Source organism: Ranitomeya imitator, chromosome 1, assembly GCF_032444005.1.
Source record: "Ranitomeya imitator isolate aRanImi1 chromosome 1, aRanImi1.pri, whole genome shotgun sequence".
NCBI classification, from domain to species: Eukaryota; Metazoa; Chordata; class Amphibia; order Anura; family Dendrobatidae; genus Ranitomeya; species Ranitomeya imitator.
In genome coordinates, this window is record NC_091282.1 from 350,990,879 (window position 1) to 351,015,785 (window position 24,907).

Here is a 24,907-nt window from a genome sequence, read left to right on the forward strand (position 1 = left end):
ACTATCGAGATGGACCCTGTTAAAGTTCAGGCCATTTATGATTGGACTCAGCCGACATCTCTGAAGAGTCTGCAAAAGTTCCTGGGCTTTGCTAATATTTATCGTCGCTTCATCAATAATTTTTCTATTATTGACTGATTTAACCAAGAAGGGTGCTGATGTGGTCAATTGGTCTTCTGCTGCTGTGGAAGCTTTTCAAGAGTTGAAGCATCGTTTTTCTTCTTCCCCTGTGTTGTGCCAACCAGATGTTTCGCTCCCGTTCCAGGTCGAGGTTGATGCTTCTGAGATTGGAGCAAAGAAGTTCTGATGGCTCGGTGATGAAACCATGCGCCTTCTTTTCCAGGAAGTTTTCGCCTGCTGAGCGTAATTATGATGTTGGCAATCGAGAGTTGCTGGCCATGAAGTGGGCATTCGAAGAGTGGTGTCATTGGCTTGAAGGAGCTAAGCATCGCGTGGTGGTCTTGACTGATCACAAGAACTTGACTTATCTCGAGTCTGCCAAACGGTTGAATCCTAGACAGGCTCGTTGGTCGCTGTTTTTCTCCCGTTTTGACTTTGTGGTTTCGTACCTTCCGGGCTCTAAAAATGTGAAGGCGGATGCCCTGTCTAGGAGTTTTGTGCCCGACTCTCCGGGTTTGCCTGAGCCGGCGGGTATTCTCAAGGAGGGGGTAATTTTGTCTGCCATCTCCCCTGATTTGCGGCGAGTGCTGCAAAAATTTCAGGCTAATAGACCTGACCGTTGCCCAGCGGAGAAACTGTTTGTTCCTGATAAATGGACGAGTAGAGTTATCTCTGAGGTTCATTGTTCGGTGTTGGCTGGTCATCCTGGAATCTTTGGTACCAGAGATTTGGTGGCTAGATCCTTTTGGTGGCCGTCTCTGTCACGGGATGTGCGTTCGTTTGTGCAGTCCTGTGGGATTTGTGCTCGGGCTAAGCCCTGCTGTTCTCGTGCCAGTGGGTTGCTTTTGCCCTTGCCAGTCCCGAAGAGGCCCTGGACACATATCTCTATGGATTTTATTTCGGATCTCCCCATCTCTCAAAAAATGTCGGTCATTTGGGTGGTTTGTGATCGCTTTTCTAAGATGGTCCATTTGGTACCCTTGTCTAAATTGCCTTCCTCCTCTGATTTGGTGCCATTGTTCTTCCAGCATGTGGTTCGTTTACATGGCATTCTGGAGAACATCGTTTCCGACAGAGGTTCCCAGTTTGTTTCGAGGTTTTGGCGAGCCTTTTGTGCTAGGATGGGCATTGATTTGTCTTTTTCCTCGGCTTTCCATCCTCAGACAAATGGCCAGACTGAACGAACCAATCAGACCTTGGAAACATATCTGAGATGTTTTGTTTCTGCTGATCAGGATGATTGGGTGTCCTTTTTGCCTTTGGCTGAGTTCGCCCTTAATAATCGGGCCAGCTCGGCTACTTTGGTTTCGCCGTTTTTCTGCAATTCTGGTTTCCATCCTCGTTTCTCTTCAGGGCAGGTTGAATCTTCTGACTGTCCTGGTGTCGATACTGTTGTGGATAGGTTGCAGCAGATTTGGACTCATGTAGTGGACAATTTGACATTGTCTCAGGAGAAGGCTCAACGTTTCGCTAACCGCAGGCGCTGTGTGGGTCCCCGACTTCGTGTTGGGGATTTGGTTTGGTTGTCATCTCGTTATATTCCTATGAAGGTTTCCTCTCCTAAATTTAAGCCTCGTTTCATTGGTCCGTATAGGATTTCTGAGGTTCTTAATCCTGTGTCTTTTCGTTTGACCCTTCCAGCTTCTTTTTCCATCCATAACGTATTCCATAGGTCATTGTTGCGGAGATACGTGGCACCTGTGGTTCCATCCGTTGATCCTCCTGCCCCGGTTTTGGTTGAGGGGGAGTTGGAGTATATAGTGGAGAAGATTTTGGATTCTCGCATTTCGAGACGGAAACTCCAGTACCTGGTTAAGTGGAAGGGTTATGGTCAGGAAGATAATTCCTGGGTCTTTGCCTCTGATGTTCATGCTGCCGATCTGGTTCGTGCCTTTCATTTGGCTCATCCTGGTCGGCCTGGGGGCTCTGGTGAGGGTTCGGTGACCCCTCCTCAAGGGGGGGGTACTGTTGTGAATTCTGTGGTCAAGCTCCCTCCTGTGGTCATGAGCGGTACTTCAGCTGGTTCTGTCTATGAGCTTCCTCTGGTGGATGTGAGTGGGGCTGCGGCTTATGAGTTTCCTTCCTCAGGTGACGAGGTTAAGTCGTTAGGTGCTGCTCTATTTAACTCCACCTAGTTCTTTGTTCCTGGCCTCCAGTCAATGCTCCAGTATTGGTTTTGCTCTCTCCTGGATCGTTCTTGTGGCCTGTCTGCCCTGCATAAGCTAAGTTCTGCTTGTGTTACTTTTGTTTGCTATTTTTTCTGTCCAGCTTGCTATATTGGTTTGTCTTGCTTGCTGGAAGCGCTGGGACGCAGAGGAAGCACCTCCGTACCATTAGTTGGTGCGGAGGGTCTTTTTGCGCCCTCTGCGTGGTTGTTTGTAGGTTTTTGTGCTGACCGCAAAGCTATCTTTCCTATCCTCGGTCTATTTAGTAAGTCGGGCCTCACTTTGCTAAAATCTATTTCATCTCTGTGTTTGTGTTTTCATCTTTGCTCACAGTCATTATATGTGGGGGGCTGCCTTTTCCTTTGGGGAATTTCTCTGAGGCAAGGTAGGCTTATTTTTCTATCTTCAGGGCTAGCTAGTTTCTCAGGCTGTGCCGAGTTGCATAGGGAGCGTTAGGAGCAATCCACGGCTACCTCTAGTGTGGTGTGATAGGATTAGGGATTGCGGTCAGCAGAGTTCCCACGTCTCAGAGCTCGTCCTATGTGATTAGCAACTATCAGGTCATTTTCTGTGCTCGTAACCACCAGGTCAATTGGGGTTCTGAATCACATGTTCATAACAGAGGGCCACACAGCCCTCCATGTGCTCACCAGAGGTAGCCTGACTGCCATTAGGTACCGAGATGAGATCCTCAGACCCCTTGTGAGACCATATGCTGTTGCGGTTGGCCCTGGGTTCCTCCTAATGCAGGACAATGCCAGACCTCATGTGGCTGGAGTGTGTCCTGCATGATGAAGGCATGGAAGCTATGGACTGGCCCGCCGGTTTCCCAGACCTGAATCCGATTGAACACATCTGGGACATCACGTCACGTTGCACCACTGACTGTCTAGGAGTTGGCGGATGCTTTAGTCCAGGTCTGGGAGGAGATCCCTCAGGAGGCCATCCGCGGCCTCGTCAGGAGCATGCCCAGGCGTTGTAGGGAGGTCATACAGGCACGTGGAGGCCACACACACTACTGAGCATCATTTCCTTGTTTTGAGGCATTTCCACTGAAGTTGGATCAGCCTGTAATTTAATTTTCCACTTTGATTTTGACCATCATTAGAACTCCAGACAGCTGTGGGATATTAGTTGTGATTTATGTTGATAATTTAGGATTTATTGTTCTCAACACATTCCACTATGTAATGAATAAAGATTTACAACTGGAATATTTCATTCAGTGACATCTAGGATGTGGGATTTTAGTGTTCCCTTTATTTTTTGAGCAGTGTATATTCTACCTATTCACTTTTGACGGTTCCGCTGTGATTTACTTTACTTGGCTGATAAAATGTTGGATTTCCTTTGAGATGTGTACGTAAAAACCGGACGGCATACGCATGGTCAGTGCGCCATCTGATTTTTTTCTCGCACCATTGACTTGCATTGGCGAGTGCAATCAAATTCTCGCAATCGCAGCACGCTACAATTTTTTAAATCAGTCTTCGAGCTAAGGAAAAACCCACAGCGTTGCAATATTTCTGCAATACAGCAGAGCTCAAGAGCTGCAAAAATGTGTTTGCAGGAAGACAAATTTAATTTCTCCTGTTCTGTGTTAGTTACTTGTCTCACACTGGTATCCATTACATATCACACTAGTAACACTGATGGTAACCATTACATTAAAATAAGATATGGAGGCAGAGTTATCTTCCAGGCACCATCCGTCCCAGAGACTGGAAGTGGTCATTTATATAAAGTGATAAAAGATGATTTATAAACAACAAAACATCTGATACAAGGCATACAGGGATCACCATTTACAGCAGTCTATAACCTGTATATCCATATTAATAGTTTAGACAGGTTAAATGGGGTGACATATTCCCTTTAACATTGACATACCTTTTTTTTTCTTCAGAACTATCTGCGTCCATAAAAAATCCAAACCAAACAGAAATATAAGTGTACTGCTAATTTTTACAGTACATGTGTAAAAGTGAAAATGGTGCTTTGAATAGGAGAAATCTGAGGTAAAATAGAAGGAAAATCGACATGTAAATTGAGTGGAAGATACATAAATTGAGTGAAGAATGATAAGCCCCTGTGATGAATAGTGGAAGGGGTCCATGGGATCGTGCTACCCTCCCCCAACTTCTGCCACTCTGTTCTGTGTAGCCTTCAGCTCCCCCTTCCCTCTCTTCTGTCTCTTTAACAAACTCATAATAAAACCTTATAACCCCTTCGATTTCATCACAGGGTTTTATACACAGGGTGTAAAAGATTCTTATTGGCTGTGCTGAATTCGGCAGGCTTAGTGTAGGTATTTAACCCCCTGCGCTCTGGCAACCTGGGCAGTTTACCTCAGGATCAAGAAGAGGAGCATCGTCCCGCTCACACACCTCCCTTTTAATTCTTGTTAATATCCTATCCCTTGTAGATTGTGAGCCTTCGCGGGCAGGGTCCTCACTCCTCCTGTACCAGTTATGACTTGTATTGTTTAAGATTATTGTACTTGTTTTTATTATGTATACCCCTCCTCACATGTAAAGCGCCATGGAATAAATGGCGCTATAACAATAAATAATATGTCTATTTGTTGTGGTTTTTATCTGTGTGTGGTCGCCCAGGTAATGCTGGGTGGACATTTTGGTTTTTATAAGTTATAATATGTAATTTATTGGCATTGAGTTTTATTGAACATTTATGAAGTAATTTATATTTTTTGTAAACCCAAAATAAACACCGTGGCCTTTTACTGCAAAATTCTGTGTTGTACTCTAGTCTTTACTTCATTGGTTTGGTGGGTTGGCAGCTACGTTCCCATGGAGTGGAAACTGCCCACTGTGTCTGGACTTCGCCTTAAAGGGGTATTCCCATCTACGATTAGCAAATACCTCCAATTAGAAATGTAGCATAGTTTGTCTGATTTCCTCATGTGCAGGCATTGCATGTGTGAATTCAGGTACAGGGGAGAGTCACACGGTCGGTCGTATAACTAAGATGAGGATTACAACACAATGCTTGAACTGGGGGTCGGCTCTCCTGACCCGAGCGTGACAGCTGCATAGAAATACATACGGTCACCCTCCTGTCAGGAGACCCAATGGCCAGTTCGAGCATTGCGTTGCGATCCTCATCTGAGTTATACAGCAGTTTGACTCTCCTCTTAGGGTAAATTAGCACATGGCAGATTTGTGTCAGATTTAGACCAAGAACCCACTGAGTTTGTGCAGTTAGAATAAAGTTTTTGTCTGGAGCTACTGTCGGGTTTAGGCTATGTGCACACGTTCAGGATTTCTTGCAGAAAATTCCTGAGAATTCCAGACATTTTCTGCAAGAAATCCGCAAGAAAACCGCATGCGTTTTTGCCGCGATTTTGCCGCGGTTTTGCCGCGGTTTTTTCCGGACACTTCCCAATGCATTTTGGAGTGGGAAATCCGCAAAAAAAACGGAAAATTATAGAACATGCTGCGTTTTTTGCTGCGATGCGTTTTTTTTCGCGGAAAAAAACGCATCATGTGCACAAAACATGCGGAATTCATTCTAAATGATGGGATGCTTATTGAATGCGTTTTTTTTTGCGGTTTTATAGCGTTTTTATCGGGAAAAACCGCGAAAAAAAACGCAAAAAAAACGCAACGTGTGAACACAGCCTTAAACCTACCGAACACATACACCCAATAATGGCCATAAATACAGTTCATCCCTACCCTTAGTATAAATGGGATCGTTTTTGCAGCAACCACAAAGATTCTCACAAGACCTCTTTAGGGGAGACAGCAAAAAAATCTGAACCTTTTTATGCCCTTATTTTTTTTGTTCTCTTCTGTCAAGTTGTTAATGTAATACTTTTAATGATGTGGAAACTTCTATACTTTCAAGAATTTTGATAGTGTTTTTTATTTTGTGACACTTTCTACTGGCATTTTTCTGACAAGTTTTAGTCTGCCGTCACACTAGCAGTATTTGGTCAGTATTTTACATCAGTATTTGTAAGCCAAAACCAGGAGTGGGTGATCAATGCAGAAGTGATGCAAATGTTTCTATTATACTTTTCCTCTAATTGTTTCACTCCTGGTTTTGGCTTACAAATACTGAGGTAAAATACTGACCAAATACTGATCGTGTGACGGCAGCCTTATATATTGGGTTTTGTTTTATTTTAAAAGCTGCTTGTGTCCATTTTCAGACTTGGACAGTGATGGATTACAGAGCTGCAGGTGTCATGTAGGTATTGTACGGTAACGTGTGCTGCACAGATGGGCACAGGATGATGTAAGGGAGGCCTGGACCATGGAGAGTACTCATTATCTGCTGCACTCTCCTGGGGGCAGAGGAGGCGAGGTGGGGGGATATCAGCCCTCCTCTCCCCTCAGTGTTCCCTCCTCATTCGCATTCTCACTGACGTGGCACACAAATATACACATTCTCCCTCTACTTCCTTGTGTGATTGCTTTCTTTTCTCTCTCAGGGTCACAGCTGATTCCTAAAATGTGGCTGTCATTGCTGCTGCTCGGCCTCGTCCAGCCATTGCTGGGCTACCAGATTGATTGGGACAAGTTAAAGAATGTGGCAAGAGCAAAAGTAGAGGTGGGTAATGTCCGAGCTGATGGGCTGCAGCCATGGCAGAACATGTGCTAAATGCTTGTATCCGCTTTAGAAACTCAGTCTAAAATCAATGGGATTAGCAGGGATTAATGGCGGAACGGATGCACCTTTTTAACCCTTCTACTACTAAAGAGGGCTTTAACGCAACATCTGGCAGAGTCCACCGAGCGCTGATCTCTAACATTTCTTTCTTCGCAGTCATGTGGTGGATGACAGCTGAACAGACTTAAAGAGGTAAGACAGAACGTGTCATCACTTTCTTACTACTTGTGACACTATTGAGCTTTAATATTAATCAGACTGGCGACCTGAAGGTACTTGATGTGGCATGAGGGCAAAACATCCCAGCTGTTACATATGGCGACTGCCATGATGGTTTTCAATCATCTCAATTAATTTACTCACAATGAATAAATGCGTTTATTCAGGAGAGAGTTAGGGCTATGTGCACATGTTGAGTATTTGCAGCAGATTTTTTCAAAAACCAAAGTATTGGAAGGAAAAATGAGGCGTACAATAATCACGTTTTTGATGCGATCTTTCCCCATTCATTTCCATGGTTGAAAATCACTGAAAGAATTGACATGCAGCAGATTTGAAAAAAATAAAATAAAAAAACTTTTGCTGGTTCAATTCTGTAAGGAAAAAATATGCAGCATATGCCTAAGATTTCAGAAGTATCATTCACTTTACTGGTTCTGTAACAAAACATAGCATGTGAACAAGCCCTTAGGAACTTATGCATTCCTGAAACATAGATGTCTTTTTTTTCCCTGTACATGAAAAATAAAGATGGCATGTGTCTTTTTACCACCTGTTTTTTCCTCAAATGCCAAAAAACTAAAAAAAACAAAACCCTCTACTTTCTCCTACCAGCAGTCAGGGTAAAATGGGCAGCACTAGTATGCAACAAGTGTCTGTGTGCTGTCCAAGTTTTCCATGGACCCATAACATATGCGATTTTGATCTGTAACTGATAAAAAAAAATGGACATGTCTCCGCTTTGATTTTGCAAACACTCTGTTCTTCAGAAAAAAAAGAGAAATTGACATTTTAACAGCCACAGACTATAATGGTTACATGGTTTCTTCGCAAAAAGTACGGATATTACACATATCTGAAATGTGGCACCTGAATGAGATCTTTACCCACAGGAATATTCCTGTCTATTGTGGACCAATGTAAATGGTTAAGTCTGGGGTTCTTATAACAGAGCAGATAAGAATGATTTCTCAGAAGAAATACTTCAGATCGTATAGATTTATGCTGAACAGTTGATTAAAGCAAAGAATTTGTACATCTGACTGATATTCTAATAGTATATGGCTTTATGCCAGTACCAGAGACTAGGTATTTGGTAATATGCCACTACCAGGGTCTAGGCGTATGCTGATATGCCACTACCAGGGTCTAGGCGTAGGGTAATATGCCAGTACCAGGGTCTAGGCGTATGGCGATATGCCACTACCAGGGTCTAGGCGTATGGCGATATGCCACTACCAGGGTCTAGGCGTATGGCGATATGCCACTACCAGGGTCTAGGCGTATGGCGATATGCCACTACCATGGTCTAGGCGTATGCTGATATGCCACTACCAGGGTCTAGGCGTTTGCTGATATGCCACTACCAGGGTCTAGGCGTATGCTGATATGCCACTACCAGGGTCTAGGCGTATGGTGATATGCCACTACCAGGGTCTAGGCGTATGGTGATATGCCAGTACCAGGGTCTAGGCGTATGGTGATATGCCACTACCAGGGTCTAGGCGTATGGCGATATGCCACTACCAGGGTTTAGGCGTATGGCGATATGCCACTACCAGGGTCTAGGCGTATGCTGATATGCCACTACCAGGGTCTAGGCGTATGCTGATATGACAGTACCAAGGGCTAGGCGTATGGTGATATGCCACAGCCAGGGTCTAGGCATATGGTGATATGCCACTACCAGGGTCTAGGCGTATGGTGATATGCCAGTACCAATGTCTAGGCGTATGCTGATATGCCACTACCAGGATCTAGGCGTATGCTGATATGCCACTACCAGGGTCTAGGCGTATGCTGATATGCCACTACCAGGGTCTAGGCGTATGCTGATATGACAGTACCAAGGGCTAGGCGTATGGTGATATGTCAGTACCATGGTATAGGCGTATGGTGATCTGCCAGTACCAGGGGCTAGGCGAATGGCGATATGCCAGTACCAGGAGCTAGGCGAATGGTGATATGCCACAACCAGGTCTAGGTATATGGTTATATGCCAGTACCATGGTCTAGGTATATGGTTTTATGCCTGTACCAGAGACTGGGTATCTGGTTATATGCCAGTACTAGGGTCTAGTTGTATGGCTGTTTGCCAGTACCAGGGTCTAGTTGTATGGCTTTATGCCAGTACCAGGGTCTAGGTATATATATTATTTTTATTAACGAATGTATTAATTAAGAACAGCAAACAGTTACAACATTTCTAAATACAACCAAAGAGGTAGTTTTCATTATAGAAGTACAGACCATAGTAATACTGGCAAAGGTTCCAAACATATCAAGATAATATGCTAATGTCAAATCAGATATCAGAATACTAGGTACATTGTTTTATGCCACTACCAGGGTCTAGGTATATGGCTTTATGCCAGTACCAGAATAGATGGCTAGAACACTGGTGGCAAGTGATGTACGTATAATAAGCCAGCAGCATCAAGAACATGACACCTTCCTCCAGCTACACCACTCAACTATCACACGTAGATTACTTCTTAGTGATATTTAAAATAAAAGGTAAACATTGATGACCTCAGTGTCCTGTAAAGTGGCTTGTTTAAGGATTATTTAGGAGGAAGAACTTAACATTTCAAAATCTGCAGATGAAAAAAAAGAAAAGGTGAAACTAAAATTTGCAATGCAGGAGTTTTAGGCTATGTTCACACAGAGTTTTTTTTTTTAAGCATTCAAATACAAAAAGCTTTTCAGTCAGGAACCCGTTAAGCAAACTCATCTTTAAGGAGTTTTTGTTTTCCTGAAGCAGTTTTGAAGAGTTTGGGAAGATTTTTTTTCCATTCTTTGCAGCCTTTTTACTTGACATTGCCTAGTTTTCAGAGGTTTCATTCAGGATCCATTCCACAGAAGTGACACACACTTTTTTTTTTTTTTTTTTTCACCAAGCATTTATGAAACCCTCTTCCGCCAAATTTTTTTAAACAGGAACAGCTGGAATTTTTTTTTTTTACCAACAGTCTTTGGTGTCTTTTTTCAGTTGATTCCTTGCCATTTTTCTAACTGTAGTACCCGTTATTGTTTTCTAGGAGGGTTTTCATGACATGCTTTTTTACTGTAATTTTGCAGTCTTTTTCCCACTTCATTAAAAAATGTAGAAACAGCTAGCAAAAACTATGGCAAAATGCTCCAAACAGCTTCCATTTGTCTTCAGAGACTTGCCATGGTCTGGTATTGTAAATTAAAGATCATATTTCAAGGAGAAACCACTAGAAGAATGGATATATAATTCACTGCTTGGCATTGTTAGAAATATGAAAACATCAAGTGGTTAAAAGACGTTCATAAGCCAGCACAAATACACAAGTCGTTCTTAGTTAGAATTACTTGCGTTCATACTTTTGAGCGTTTTCTGATGTATATTCCTACTGAAAACCTCAGGAAAAAAAAACATTGTGTGCATATACCCAAGGATTCATCCTGAGCAGTACAGTGGATTTTCTATTTCATGAACATAGCCTTATGGGCCATTTAGACAAACTGACTGGCTGCACTAAATGGCCACCGATCGGCGGTCATTAATAGTCTGGTTACACAGGCAGACCGCACTTGACATTGCGTAATAGTTAATTCAACTGCACTTAGACGGTCGATGTTCTCAGCAGTGGAAATCCGGATTACACAGGACAACAGACTGCAGAGAATGATGATCTTTTGTGAAAACTAACGTGCATTTTGCCATTCATCAGGGAAGGCAGCCTGTTTAAACTGCAAGCTCTCCAGGAAATTTCAGGAGCTTTCCTATGAACGCTTCTGCCCAAGAACCTTGCAGTATAAAAGCACCTAAAGTCCATTTTCCCCAAATATCAGCTATCAGGCATCCTTCTTTTGCCAACTCTAAGGGTATGTGCACACGTTGCAGATTTGTCTGCAGATCCGCAGTGGTGGAGTGGCAGCAGTTTTCCATCCGGTTTACAGTACCATGTAAACCTATGAAAAACTAAATCCGCAGTGCCCATGCTGCGGAAAATACAGTGCGTAAACGCTGCGGTTTATATTCCGCAGCATGTCAATTCTTTGTGTGGATTCCGCAGCGTTTTACACCTGCTCCTCAATAGGAATCCGCAGGTGTTAAGACGCAGGTGAAATCCGCACAAAAAAAAATGCTGGAAATCTGCAGGCAAAACGTAGTGTTTTACCTGCGGATTTTTCAAAAACTGAGCGGAAAAATCCGCACAGAAATCCGCAACGTGGGCACGTAGCCTAAGTGTCTGGATCTTTATTCTCCATATTTCTAGAATGCTGGATGATAAACACGTCTGCATTTATAATCTTCCAGGAGAGAGCAGGCAGCATTCACACACTGTTGAATCTACCATATTATTTGCTGCATAACTAAGGAGATAGGCTGTCCAGAAATCTAGAAATGTGTGACTACTCCTGAGAAACTTTGATGATGGCCCTACTGTCCTCCAGTTTTCCTAGAAAGAGCTAGAACCAAGAAGATTTTCACCGACATGCAGATGTTGGCAAATGTCAATCAGTATATCTAGGTTAAAGAAGTTTTTTAAATTATTAAATACTGTATGTATATGTGCATGTAATGTAGTGTAAGTGTATTGATATACTCACCTACTATTGGTCTGCCAGTGTCCTGCACCGTTCTTGTCCTTTTCTCTGATGTCACCACTTTCCCAACACTCTGGGTCACACTACGCTCTGGGTCACACTACGCTCTGCGTGACCCAAAAGTGGCATTTATAATGTAATCCTATGGTGCGTCAGAACTAGGCTACATAGACTTACATTATAAGAAAGACATTAGGGTCATGCATAGAGAGTAGAGGGGGCCGGCTGGTTGCACTTGCGGTGAGGTCACTCAGACAAGAACAGTGTTAAACTCTGGAGAGAGAGGCGGTAGGCAAGTATATGAATACACTCACATCACATGTACACACTTAATGAATATAAAACTTAGTAAGAATTCTTTAAAATGTCTATTTTTGGAAGGAAAGTTAGTTCTACAAAGCTCAGCTAAATCGTGGCTTGATTTTTTGTGTAAGGCTGGTTTCACACTAGCGTTCGGCAGGGCTGCAGAAGAAAGCCTTCTTCCTCTGTGAAGCCCCACCCACTGACACACCTCTTCCTTCAGCTCCGCCTACATCCCGCGTACCCTATCTTTAACATTGGGTACGCAGGCCATGCGGATGTATGCGAATGCCTCCACATGCGTAGTTTTGAAGCTGCGCCGACTGCAACAAAATGCAACATGTTGCGTTTGACGCAGGTCAGCGCAGCATCAAGACGACGCATGCGGAGGCATCCACATACTTCACAGAGGAAGACGGCTGCCATCCGCAACCCTGCCGAACGCTAGTGTGAAACCAGCCTTACATAGAAGATATTAGCATATGGGTGTTCTTGGGACATTCATGATGAGGACTACCTATGACAAGGAGGAAGCTCTGTGGCCACCCATGGCTAATAAAAACTACAATAAGGTCTATGGGATGACAGATTAGATTGCTTTTATTTTTTTACTCTAATGAGCTACTAATCAGTCTAAAGAAAAAAGTACCTAATAACCATGTATAAGTATATAAGGGGACAATACAAATATCTCGCTGAGGATCTGTTTATACCAAGGAAGGTGACGGGCACAAGGGGGCATTCTTTGCGTCTGGAGGAGAGAAGGTTTTTCCACCAACATAGAAGAGGATTCTTTACTGTTAGGGCAGTGAGAATCTGGAATTGCTTGCCTGAGGAGGTGGTGATGGCGAACTCAGTCGAGGGGTTCAAGAGAGGCCTGGATGTCTTCCTGGAGCAGAACAATATTGTATCATACAAGTATTAGGTTCTGTAGAAGGACGTAGATCTGGGGATTTATTATGATGGAATATAGGCTGAACTGGATGGACAAATGTCTTTTTTCGGCCTTACTAACTATGTTACTATGTTATGTTACTGTAGGCATCTAAACCATGAACAGCGGTAGCGTCATTTATTTTATATTTGGCTCTGATTGTCAGGTCTCAGACGCTGCTTCTGTTGGTGAAACAGGTAAAATGTGTAGGCAAGTTGAAAAAAAAAAATCAAATTGATACTTAGCCTAAAAGAGCTGCCTCTCTCCAGCACAAAATGGGGATTTTATGAAGCATTAGGTTGTGATAATGCATTGCAAATAAAAGGGAAAGTAGGCAAGCCTTGTACAATCCATTGCACAATGTATGCAGCAAGACTTGTACGGTGGCCCACCGGAGGATTCTACTGTTCTCCTGTGGGCCAGTCCAAGAGTAGGCCAACACCCTCTTATATGAGCAGTACTTGGCACAATATACTTGAATCATTATGTACAGGCAGCAGCTTATTCATTTATCAATCTGCCGAGCTCATTGTTTTATACATTTTTGATTGAGGATAATGTCACATTTCCATGTAGCTGAGAAGTGGGGCCCTGGAGTTGGTTACTGGTGGGACCCTGGCACCCAAGTCCGACACTATGCAGCTGGAAAGTGACTGGCACACAATATAAGCGTACATTTCTCCTTCACAGGTCGAATGTGTGTTGTCTTGAGCGAGATGGGACCACGGCTTTAGATTTTACATTTACTGGGCTCATGTAAAGCATAGGTGTTGGTTTTAGGTAATAATTTACAAACAATGGTGCAGGGAAAGCTGTGCGCATAAACAGATGCAAAGTAATGTAAGATCTGTAGGATAGAGTCAGGAGATTCTATCTTCGTGGCTAAATATATTGTAGATTTATGATGAATTACACGGAACCAGCCGTCTCAGATTCTAAAATAATCGATTAAAGCTATAAAAGGCCATTTATCAAGCTACATTCTCCGAGAATAAATTCTGCTCTGATTCAGCTACAGTAATGTTCCATTAAATGAGCATTCGCAAATGCCAAACACTATAAAATATTCAGGATTTCCTTTATTTCACATCAGTTGCTTGAAAGAAAGAGACACAGAAGATAGAAAATGTAAGATACAGAATATGAAATTAGATTACGGTATATATTGCATAATAAATCAAGACATGTAAAACAAAATTTAATGTGTGATGGACAAATGCATCTTATAAAGCATGAATCAAGGAATGATTAGGGAACCTCTAACAATGTACAATAAAATTCCAAGAAAGGGAATTGGTCACAGGTTTCTGCTACCTAATCTGAGAGCAGCATGATGTCGAGATAGAGACCCCGATTCCAATATCACTTCATGGGCTACTTGCTGTAATGTTTCATAAAATCACTGGTTTATCAGCAAGAGATTATCACTAGACTATTAAACCTGCCGCCAGTTAGTCCAACCTCGCGACCACCAATGCAGGGTTAAAAAAGCTCAGCATTCAGATAACTGCTAGGTCTGCTGCAGCCAAATCAGTGATTTCAACAAAACTGCAGCAAGCAGCCCAGTAAGTGACACATCACTGGAATCAGTGTTTCTGCCCTGTATTATGCTGCTCTCAGATGGATTAGCAAATAAAAAAAAAAAGTGGCGACAGGTTCCCTTTAAGTACTCTTTTGTGACAATTTCTGTGTAGGACAGCCGGTTTGCCAGTTTTTCCCCCCGTTTTGTTATATTTACAGAAAAACACAAACCTTTTTGATAACCTCCCCATTTGTAATGTTTGGGGCTTCAGTTTGTTTTTGGCAAGTTCCTTTTCGGTTTTCTGCTTTTGATGCCATTAATAACTAGTAAAATGCCGAACAGCAATTAATCTATTGTCCCGCTGGTACTGAAGCTTGAAGAAGCCCAGAAACTACTGTGATCAGAGACTCGGCTTTCCTTGTGATACAGTTGTGTCCTAAATATTACTAACTAGGAGGAGGTGGGAAACCGGCCACACCGCATGGCTCTACGAAGAGGACCTTTCACCACATTTTACATGTCCAACCCGGACACGCAATGTAATTTGGGCTGCAGGAGGGAGAAACAAGTTTGTGTTTGTTTTTTATTTCTCCTCTCCATTATGGAAATATTAGCCATCAAAGTATTTGACACCCGAGTTAGCTTTAGTCAAGCCAAAGTGGGTGTTATCAGGTAGCAACTCATACAGGGAGAAGTACAAGCCCCCAGTGAGAACACCCACTTTGACAACCAGTTAACTCATTAGATTCCAAATACTTTGCCAAAATCTCCACAATGGAGGCAAAAGAAAAACAAACAACCCCAAAAAAAAACATGTTTTAGTCTGCTATGTGCCAAGTTCAACATGAAAAATTTGGTGAAAGGTCTTATGAGGAGTTAAGTTTTTAGCCCATAATAAAAATAGTCCCAGATAACTAATTTAATAGTCTGCCACGGTTTTGTTCAAATGGTCTAAAACTAAGCCAGGAGGGCGGTATAAAGACAAACAAAAAGGTCTAAAAATTACACCAGATCTGCAGTCGTGCATGGGTAACGATACATTTGGTGCATTTCAAGAGTGAGTGTTTTACACGACAGATCGCGCCAAATGGTCGGGGCTGGATTGATCATCCAGTGCGCATAGGCTGCCACGGTTATCGGCTAAGCTAAAAGTCATCTGAATTTACAATGGAAATGGTTTTTTTTTCATGTGTTCATATTTGCCATGTGTGTTACAACCCTATGAAAGCGTGATAACTGATCATAGTAATAAAAATTCCTTTTTGTTACAGGTGAAGGCCTTTGTCACAGAGGACATCCCTCTTTAGTATCCTTTGTAAGATCTGGTAGACTTGACATTAATAAACGTGATTCTTATATAGGTTTTCTTGTATGTACAGTGATTTGGGCTGCAGTTCCGGGGTCCCAATAACTTACCTTGCAGTTAGGTATGATTCTCTTAGGCTATGTGCACACTTTGCAGATTCCACTGCGGATTTTTCCGCAGTGGAATTGCAAAATCCGCAGTGAAAACCCATCGCGGTTTTTACTGCGGATTTATCGCGGTTTTTACTGCGTTTTCTTCTGCGGATTTTCAACTGCAGTTTTCTATTGGAGCAGGTGAAAATCCGCAGAAAAGAAGTGACATGCTGCGGAATGTAATCCGCAGTGTTTCCGCGCGGATTTTTCTGCAGCATGTGCACAGCGTTTTTTGTTTCCCATAGGTTTACATTGTAATGTAAACTCATGGGAAACTGCTGCGGATCCGCAGCGGTCAAATCCGCTGCGGATCCGCAGCAAAATCCGCAAAGTGTGAATATAGCCTTAGGCTCATTCGTGTGTAATCTGTGCATTTGTGTGCCATCAGTCTTGGGGCTTGTTCACAACCGTATATTTGGTCAGTGCCTTTGTATCCATGGTTACGACCATTAGCAACTAGCTGTCACTATATCAGTGGTCGTAACCATGGATACTTATGGTACTGCAATGCCTGCACATGAGGAAAGACATAGCTAATCGGGAAAACTATACATTTCTAAGTGGAGATATTTGCTATTATTACAACTAGCACTACACCTACTATATATTGACATAGGATCTTGGATATGGGAATACCCCCTTTAAGATATACTCACTAGGTTTGATGATTAGACTTGGCCATTCAAGTCTCAAGGGGTCCATAAAAAAACAAAAAAAAACAGATCTATAGCCATGAGGTAATGGAGGGGATGGGGGAGGTTGTGGAAAGAATGCAAAATGGAGGAAATATAAGAAATGTTAGTATTTTTATTCCTGTGGAAATAGATGTGTGACTGTAGCCTTAAAGGGGTATTACCAATTCCAAGATCCTATCCCAATATACAGTATGTTTAATAACACTATTAGCATATAGCGCCTATTAGTTAGTCAGAAGAACTATACTACTTTTCTATGTTGCTTACCCCATGTGCAGTGGATTGCAGTAGTCGTCATAACCATAACCATGGATATCCAAGCTACTGCAATACACTGCACATGGGGTAAACGACTGTTAATCAGAAGAACTAAACTATATTTCTAATTGGAGGTATTTGCCAAGTTTATTATTACACCTACTACATATTGGGATAGGATTTTGGAGATGGCAATACCCCTTTAAATCAGTACATTTAACACAATATGTAAGCAGACAACTAAGGCCAAAATTAATAAGCTTCCATTTAGGACCTTGACATCTCTCGCCCAGCCACAACCTTGAGATGAAACATCTACCTGGTGCAGATCCCGAACTAGTTCTACTTTCCAACAGATATGAAGAAATAGATGTAAGTGACATGTGCTAGAAATATATGCACAGAACAGTCATTTATTTTTATTGAAAGCCGTTTTGGTTATTCTGACGGACCACTTTCAGATGGACCTAATAGGGGGGGCATTTTTGAATCCCTAAAATGGGCAGAATATCCTGACTTCCCCTGGATGATGTGGACCACTGTTACATCTCCACTGGCTTCTATGTCACTAACTCTGGTTCTAATGGAACAGCGAGAGGTACAAGTATTGCTTCTATAGTATGGATACAAAACCGCCAGTATTTCGACCATATGAAAGTGGCCTTAAAGAGCCCAGGCTTGGCTCCCGCGGTCACATGGACTTGTGACTGGAACAGGATATACAAAGTCAGTCTGTGCACACCTGATCAGGCCGTATGGACATTTGATCTGCTGCCAAATACCACTGGCCACAACAGTATTGATCACTGGCCTTTGGTGCAGCCAGTGATTTGCTGAAGTCATATGTCCGTTCCTACCAAAAGGAGAACAGTCTCCTAGGATTAGTCTGACTCATGACAACAAGTACCGCAGTTCACTCCAATGCAGAAGATTCTAAGTGGAATTCCATTGGGTAAAATCAAATTAGGCAAATGTATTATTTCCTTGTAGCAAATGATGTGGTGTGCACCCTCTAGACACTAACATAGAGGGAACATAGATTTGGAGAATTTATTTATCGTCGTTGTGACATTTTAGGTAAAAATAATGGCAAATCAGGCACACACACACCATAGTGATCAACTTAGTCCAGGCGGCCAGAGAATGCATTACGTTTATGCAATCTATTTACACATTACACTGTGTGCAGAATTATTAGGCAAGTTGTATTTTAGACGTTTATTATTATTGATCAACAACTATGTTCTCAATCAACCCAAAAGACTCAAATATCAAAGCTTAATATTTTTGGAAGGTTTTTTTTTTTTTTTTTTTTAGAATTGGCTATCCTAGGAGGATATCTGTGCAGGTAACTATTACTGTGCAGAATTATTAGGCAACTTCATAAAAACCAAATATATTCTCATCTCACTTGTTTATTTTCACCAGGTAAACCAATATAACTGCACAAAATTTAGAAATAAACAATTCTGACATGCCAAAACAAAACCCCCAAAAATTAGTGGCCAATCTAGCCACCTTTCTTTATGATGGCACTCAACAGCCTTCCATCCATAGATTCTGTCAGCTGCTTGATCTGTTTACAATCAACATTGCATGCAGCAGCCACCACAGCCTCCCAGAAACTGTTCCGAGAGGTGGACTGTTTTCCCTCCCTGTAGATCTCACATTTTATGAGGGACCACAGGTGCTCTATGGGGTTTAGATCAGGTGAACAAGGGGGCCATGCCATTATTTTTTCATCGTGGAGACCTTTACTGGCCAGCCACGCTGTGGAGTAGTTGGAGGCATGTGATGGAGCATTGTCCTGCATGAAAATCATGTTTTTCTTGGACGATACAGACTCCTTCCTGTACCACTGCTTGAAGAAGTTATCTTCCAGAAACTGGCAGTAGGTCTGGGAGTTGAGCTTCACTCCATCCTCAACCCGAAAAGGTCCCACAAGTTCATCTTTGATGATACCAGCCCATACCAGTACCCCACCTCCACCTTGCTGGCATCGGAGTGGAGCGCTCTGCCCTTTACTGATCCAGCCTCTGGCCCATCCATCTGGCCCATCAAGAGTCACTCATTTCATCAGTCCATAAAACCTTTGAAAAGTCAGTCTCAAGATAAACTGTCAAGACTGGGCCAAGAAATATCTTATGTTTCTGGTTCAAAGGTGGTAGTTTTTCAGCCTTCTTTACCTTGGTCATGTCCCTGAGTATTGCACACCTTGTGCTTTTTGTTACTCCAGTAAAGTTGCAGCTCTGAAATATGGCAAAACTGGTGGCAAATAGCATCTTGGCAGCTTCACGCTTGATTTTCCTCAATTCATGGGCAGTTATTTTGCGCATTTTTTGCCCAACATGCTTCTTGCGACCTTGTTGGCTTTTTGCCATGAAACGCTTGATTATTCGGTTAACACGCTTCAAAAGTTTGGTAATTTCAAGACCGCTGCATCCCTCTGCAAGACCTCTCACAATTTTGGACTTTTCAGAGCCCATCAAATCTCTCTTCTGACCCATTTTGCCAAAGGAAAGGAAGTTGCCTAAGCACACCTTATATAGGGTTTTGATGTCATTAGACAACACCCCTCCTCATTACAGAGATGCACATAACCTGATTTACTTAATTGGTAGTTGGCTCTCAAGCCTGAACAACTTGGGGTAGGACAACATGTAAAAAAAAAGTATCGTGATCAAAATACAACTTGCCTAATAATTTCACACACAATGTAGTAGAATTGAGCCAATAACCTTCCCCAGCTATTCAGGTGACTGGCCTACTGCTTGCCACCACATAACACAAAATGTGTCCATAGCATTCTTGACTCTCAAACAGGCTAGTGACACCAGCTCTTTCCCAGTTTACTTAACGACCCCCAATATGCATTAAAACGGTGGCTGTTAAGGGGCCTTCTTCCCTCACCGATGCTTTAAAACAAGAATCGTGAAAAAGTGACCACCACCCCACAGGCAAAATTCCCATGGATGACAGCCGACACCCTGCGGTATCAGCCCCAGTCGGTTTTGGAACAGATGAGGGCTGATTAACCCCTTAAATACCGCTGTCACAGGTATCCAAGTGGTTAAAAGGGGGTTAAAAGAACCCCACTTGACAGGTTCAACAAAACGCGATTGTAATGGATGCCAATCATTGCCATGGTACCCTGAACTCATCTAATAACCCCTTGATATGGCGAACTGTGCAAAAATAAAAACAAGATCTATTCTTGTACTGCTGTCTATTATTCATTCTGCCTCCCAAAAATCTGAAGGCTGCTCGGTTCACATGCACCCTGCGCTCTCTTGAGTACTTTGTCAGGGTTTCCATGTAAATCCCCAAAAATGAGATTCATACAAAACGCCCGATGGAACGACTCACTTATTAGGCAGATTGAGTCACTTTGGACTCTGGTCACTGACAGTGGTGTCATGTTATTTTAGGTGTCTTTTTAGCGCACGCTGAAAAAGATGGATACCACCGAAGCAGACGCCAAAAAGTACAGTGTCTTGATCTGCCTCATTAGGCTGCTGTCACACTATCAGTATTTGGTCAGTATTTTACATCAGTATTTGTAAGCTAAAACCAGGAGTGGAACAATTAGAGGAAAAGTATAATTGAAACATATGCACCACTTCTGCGTTTATCACCCACTCCTGGTTTTGGCTGAGAAATACTGATGTAAAATACTGACCAAATACTGATAGTGTGACGGCAGCCTTAGGCCGGCGTCACACTAGCAGTATTTGGTCAGTATTTTACATCAGTATTTGTAAGCCAAAACCAGGAGTGGGTGATAAATACAGAAGTGGTGCATATGTTTCTATTAGACTTTTCCTCTAATTGTTCCACTCCTGGTTTTGGCTTACAAATACTGATGTAAAATACTGACCAAATACTGCTAGTGTGACGCCAGCCTTATAGTGAGTGGTTCAGTCTGATATGCATTTATGTGGAATTTACACTGAAACTCCGATGTAAGGGCTCAGTGTAGAATACAAGAATGTGATCCAGCCTTATATTGGAAGCAATCGAAAATTTATTATATATCCCAATATGTTAATCAACAAAAACCCTAACCTTAACCCGCACAAAACCAACCCCCTCTTAGGTGCGTTAGCTGGATCTTAAGTGCCAGTAAAATTAACAAGTGTTTAAAGGGAACCTGTCACCCCGAAAATCGCGGGTGAGGTAATCCCACCGGCATCAGGGGCTTATCTGCAGCATTCTGTAATGCTGTAGATAAGCCCCCGATGTTACCTGAAAAAGGAGAAAAAGACGTTATATTATACTCACCCAGGGGCGGTCCCGCTGCTGGTCAGGTCGGATGGGCGTCTCCGGTCCGCTCCGGCGCCTCCTATCTTCTTTCCATGACGTCCTTTTCTGATCTTCAGCCACGGCTCCGGCGCAGGCGTACTTTGTTCTGCCCTGTTGAGGGCAGACAAAGTACTGCAGTGCGCAGGCGCCGGGCCTCTGACCTTTCCGGCGCCTGCGCACTGCAGTACTATCCTCTGCCCTCAAGAGGGCAGAGCAAAGTACGCCTGCGCCGGAGCCGTGGCTGAAGATCAGAAGAGGACGTCATGGAAAGAAGATAGGAGGCGCCGGAGCGGACCGGAGACGCCCATCCGACCTGACCAGCAGTGGGACCGCCCCTGGGTGAGTATAATCTAACGTCTTTTTCTCCTTTTTCAGGTAACATCGGGGGCTTATCTACAGCATTACAGAATGCTGCAGATAAGCCCCTGATGCCGGTAAGATTACCTCACCCGCGATTTTCGGGGTGACAGGTTCCCTTTAAGATGTTAAATGAAGCAATCAGTGGGTGCTCAGATCATTGCTTTTAGATGCAGACACAAGCTATAATCATATACGGTAGCTACAATATGCCTAACATACATTGCAGCAATGCATCCAGAAGAGTCAGATTTAATAAGATATAAAATTAAACCAGTTAGTAAAAGAAAGGGGGGAGGGGGGAAATCAATGAGAAGCAATCAAAACAAGGTATATATTCCAAAACTAGATGAATAAAAAGACCAGCTCACCACACCAAAAAAAAAAAAAATTAATGCTAATATTATATATTTATATAGCACCATTAATTCCATGGTGCTGTACATGAGTAATATAAAAAAGCAAAGTTACAGGTCTCGGAAATTAGGGACACAGACCAAAGTTTTTCCCACAAAATTCAGTTTTTTTTTCATTATTTTATTGGCTTAAAAAACAAGTTCAATTACGGTATACATGTTTGGTATCTCTAATCGTACTGACATTATCAAGTTTCAAGGTCATTTTCACAGCTCAAATTGCACCTTTAAAATATCACTCCAAAAACAATGGTGGAATTATGGTGTATTTTCTTCACTACATTTGGAACTTTTTTTTTTTTTGCCATTTTCCCTGAATCTATACGGAAAAATGAGTGATGTCATTTAAAACTAAAACGCGTCCCGCAAACAAAACCAGATCTCAAATATTTCTCAGTTCAAGAATGAAAAAAGTTATGGCTATGTGAAAAAGAGGAAAAAAATCCAAAAATGGAAATTGGTTGTGGAGGGAGGGGGTTAATATAACCTTATAAAGCAGGAGGAGCTGAAAAGACTGATATATAGGTGTTTGATCTGCAGGTAGCTGAATATCTGAGGCATTTCCAACGTGATATCTTCTTTTGAAAGTGAATTTCTGTGATTACACTTTGACATCTAGTAACACATTAACTTCTGCCCTTGTCGCTTGTGAATTTTCACATGCACTTTTATAGCTGTAAAATTCATTGCCATTTTACCACCTTGTAACTGGTTCTTAACACATTCTGGGGCGTTACTAACAATAATAAATTAAAATGGAGTCTAAATACTGAATTGTATGGGCTTCTGCAATCCGCATCGCCAGAGTAACATTGGAATATTAGGGGTTAAGCGTGCCCTTCGCATGATCTGCAGATGTGACATATTGTAAACATCTTTAGAGACTTTCCAGTTCAAGGTCCCATGGGTGGAATTTAATTTCAGTGATAATAATGCACAAGCAAAATTATATCTGTTTGTGTGTAAATTGCCACCCTTGGTTATATGTTCCACACTTAGAGCCTTTATATCATGTTCAACTCCGATGCATTCAGTCCAAGGTCACAAAACAAATTGTGATATTTATCATCTATTACAGAGAATTGGACTAAGCAACATGAGAAGAAAGGAAATTAACCAACTGCTGAAGGATCTGGGATTTTACAAGAAGGAAAGCCCAGACTCCCCAGTCCCCCAAGAATTCCAAACCGCACCAGCAAGACAAAAGACACTGGATGATGTAGAAGAGAAACCTGTGGGGGATACGAAGGAGGAGTTGTAGTAGCGTTACTTAGTACTCATCTGCCATAGGTCTGTCAAGAAAATACATCACAGAAAATTGCATCATAGGAGTTAAAATGAAGCAAAATGGGAATAGAAATGTTGCACAAAACACTAGTGATTCTAGAAGAGCACAACACTAAACTACTGCACTTACTAAACAACCCAACTAGGTTTCTTCTCATATTTCAAGACCAAAATGCAAATGGTCCAGCACAGTCTTTTCTTAATACTGCAAGCAGCAATAGGTGCTGAGACTCCCCTCTCTACATCTTGCACAGCACTTGGCATAACATTGTAGTTCTGGCAAAAATCCTTTTAGACAGGGGAGGTAGCCCCATTTACTATGTCTAAGGTAGAGTTGGCATGGCAGACTGGTACTAAACTCAAAAAAAGGGAATACGAGTCAGACTAGCAATGTGTTGGTGGTCTTTAGCATCTCGAAGACATATCTTGATTGTTGAATGTACTAGTTGAGTTTACAAGTGCTGTCTTTGCGTAAGCTGTAGAATAGATGAGATTTCGGGATAGGCTTATAGTTGCAGGGATGCAGCAAGGTAGAAGGTAGTTCGTTATGAAGGATCAGTTTAGGCAATTTTTTTTGATCAAATTGCTCTCGGACATCATCTGATCGACCTTTGTCTTCTTGGACATGAATGAAGTTCTCAGCTACAAAGTTTCCTGGTTGGGAGCAGATGTAAACCGTCCCTGATGAGGTTTGGTGATCAGATTATTACACTTCAGGAGAGTACAGGCTTTCATAATAAAAAAAAAATGTTAAAATAAAGGATTTGTTATCAAATTTGTATTTTGTGCATAAAGTTTTAAAATCATCCCAATAAACAAACGTCAAATCTAGCATGGTTGCCAGAAAGCATACTCCAAGATTTACAATGCCTTGACAAAGTATTCATAGCCCATGGACTTTTCCACAATTTTCATGTTACATGCACAAACTTAAAGCGAGCCTGTCATCAGAATTTTGCTAAGTAAATTACAGGCATTGTCAGGTTGGCGCTGTTATACGGATTAAAACAATACCTGGGTTGAAGAAATCCATCTTGTGGAGGTTTAATCTGTATTTGTAGTTTTCAGTTAATGAGATTCTCGTGCTTTGGGGCCTGTGGGTCATCATCATTGTGGCTTAAATGACAGATCACTGAACCATCAGAGACCTACCTATTTTAAATATTGCAGTTAACATTGTGGTCTTCGGGAAAAAAAAAAAAACCCCAGCAAAAGTTAGCTGGCAATGGAGCAGTTGCATCTATTGCTTACCGGTAGCTAGTGTGTATGCACCACCATTTTGCTATAGCCAAGTTTTTATTTTCCTTGTATTCTACCCCTGCAGTTCGATACCCCTCAAAATCCTGTGTGACCAAATGGACTCCAGAAGTCATAAATAGTAAGTCGAGTCCACCTTAGTATAACTACAGCTGGTCTGGGAAGGCCTCAGGTTAGTTTGAGAACATTAAGGATGAAACAGTATCATGAAAACCAAGGAAAACACCAGGCAGGTCAGGAATAAGGTTGTAGAAAAGAGTAAAGCATGGTTAGATTATAAAAAAAAAAAAAAAAAAATTGGCAAGCTCTAAATATCGCACAAAGTTCAATCATCCAAAAATGGAAGTAGTATGGCACAACTGCAAAACGACAAAGACGTGGTTGTCCACCTAGACTGA

General features: G+C 42.2%; 1 protein-coding gene across 1 annotated transcript; it reads left to right on the forward strand.

Annotated features, from left to right (window-relative positions):
* The first annotated feature begins 6,660 nt into the window (after window positions 1–6,660).
* On the forward strand, window positions 6,661–24,027 carry SELENOM (selenoprotein M). Its single transcript, XM_069760245.1, has 5 exons — window positions 6,661–6,863; window positions 7,080–7,115; window positions 15,751–15,785; window positions 17,184–17,262; window positions 23,044–24,027. The coding sequence occupies exons 1-5, from the start codon at window positions 6,765–6,767 to the stop codon at window positions 23,224–23,226; spliced, it is 432 nt and encodes a 143-aa protein (XP_069616346.1). The 5' UTR covers window positions 6,661–6,764; the 3' UTR covers window positions 23,227–24,027.
* The last annotated feature ends 880 nt before the right edge of the window (window positions 24,028–24,907 follow it).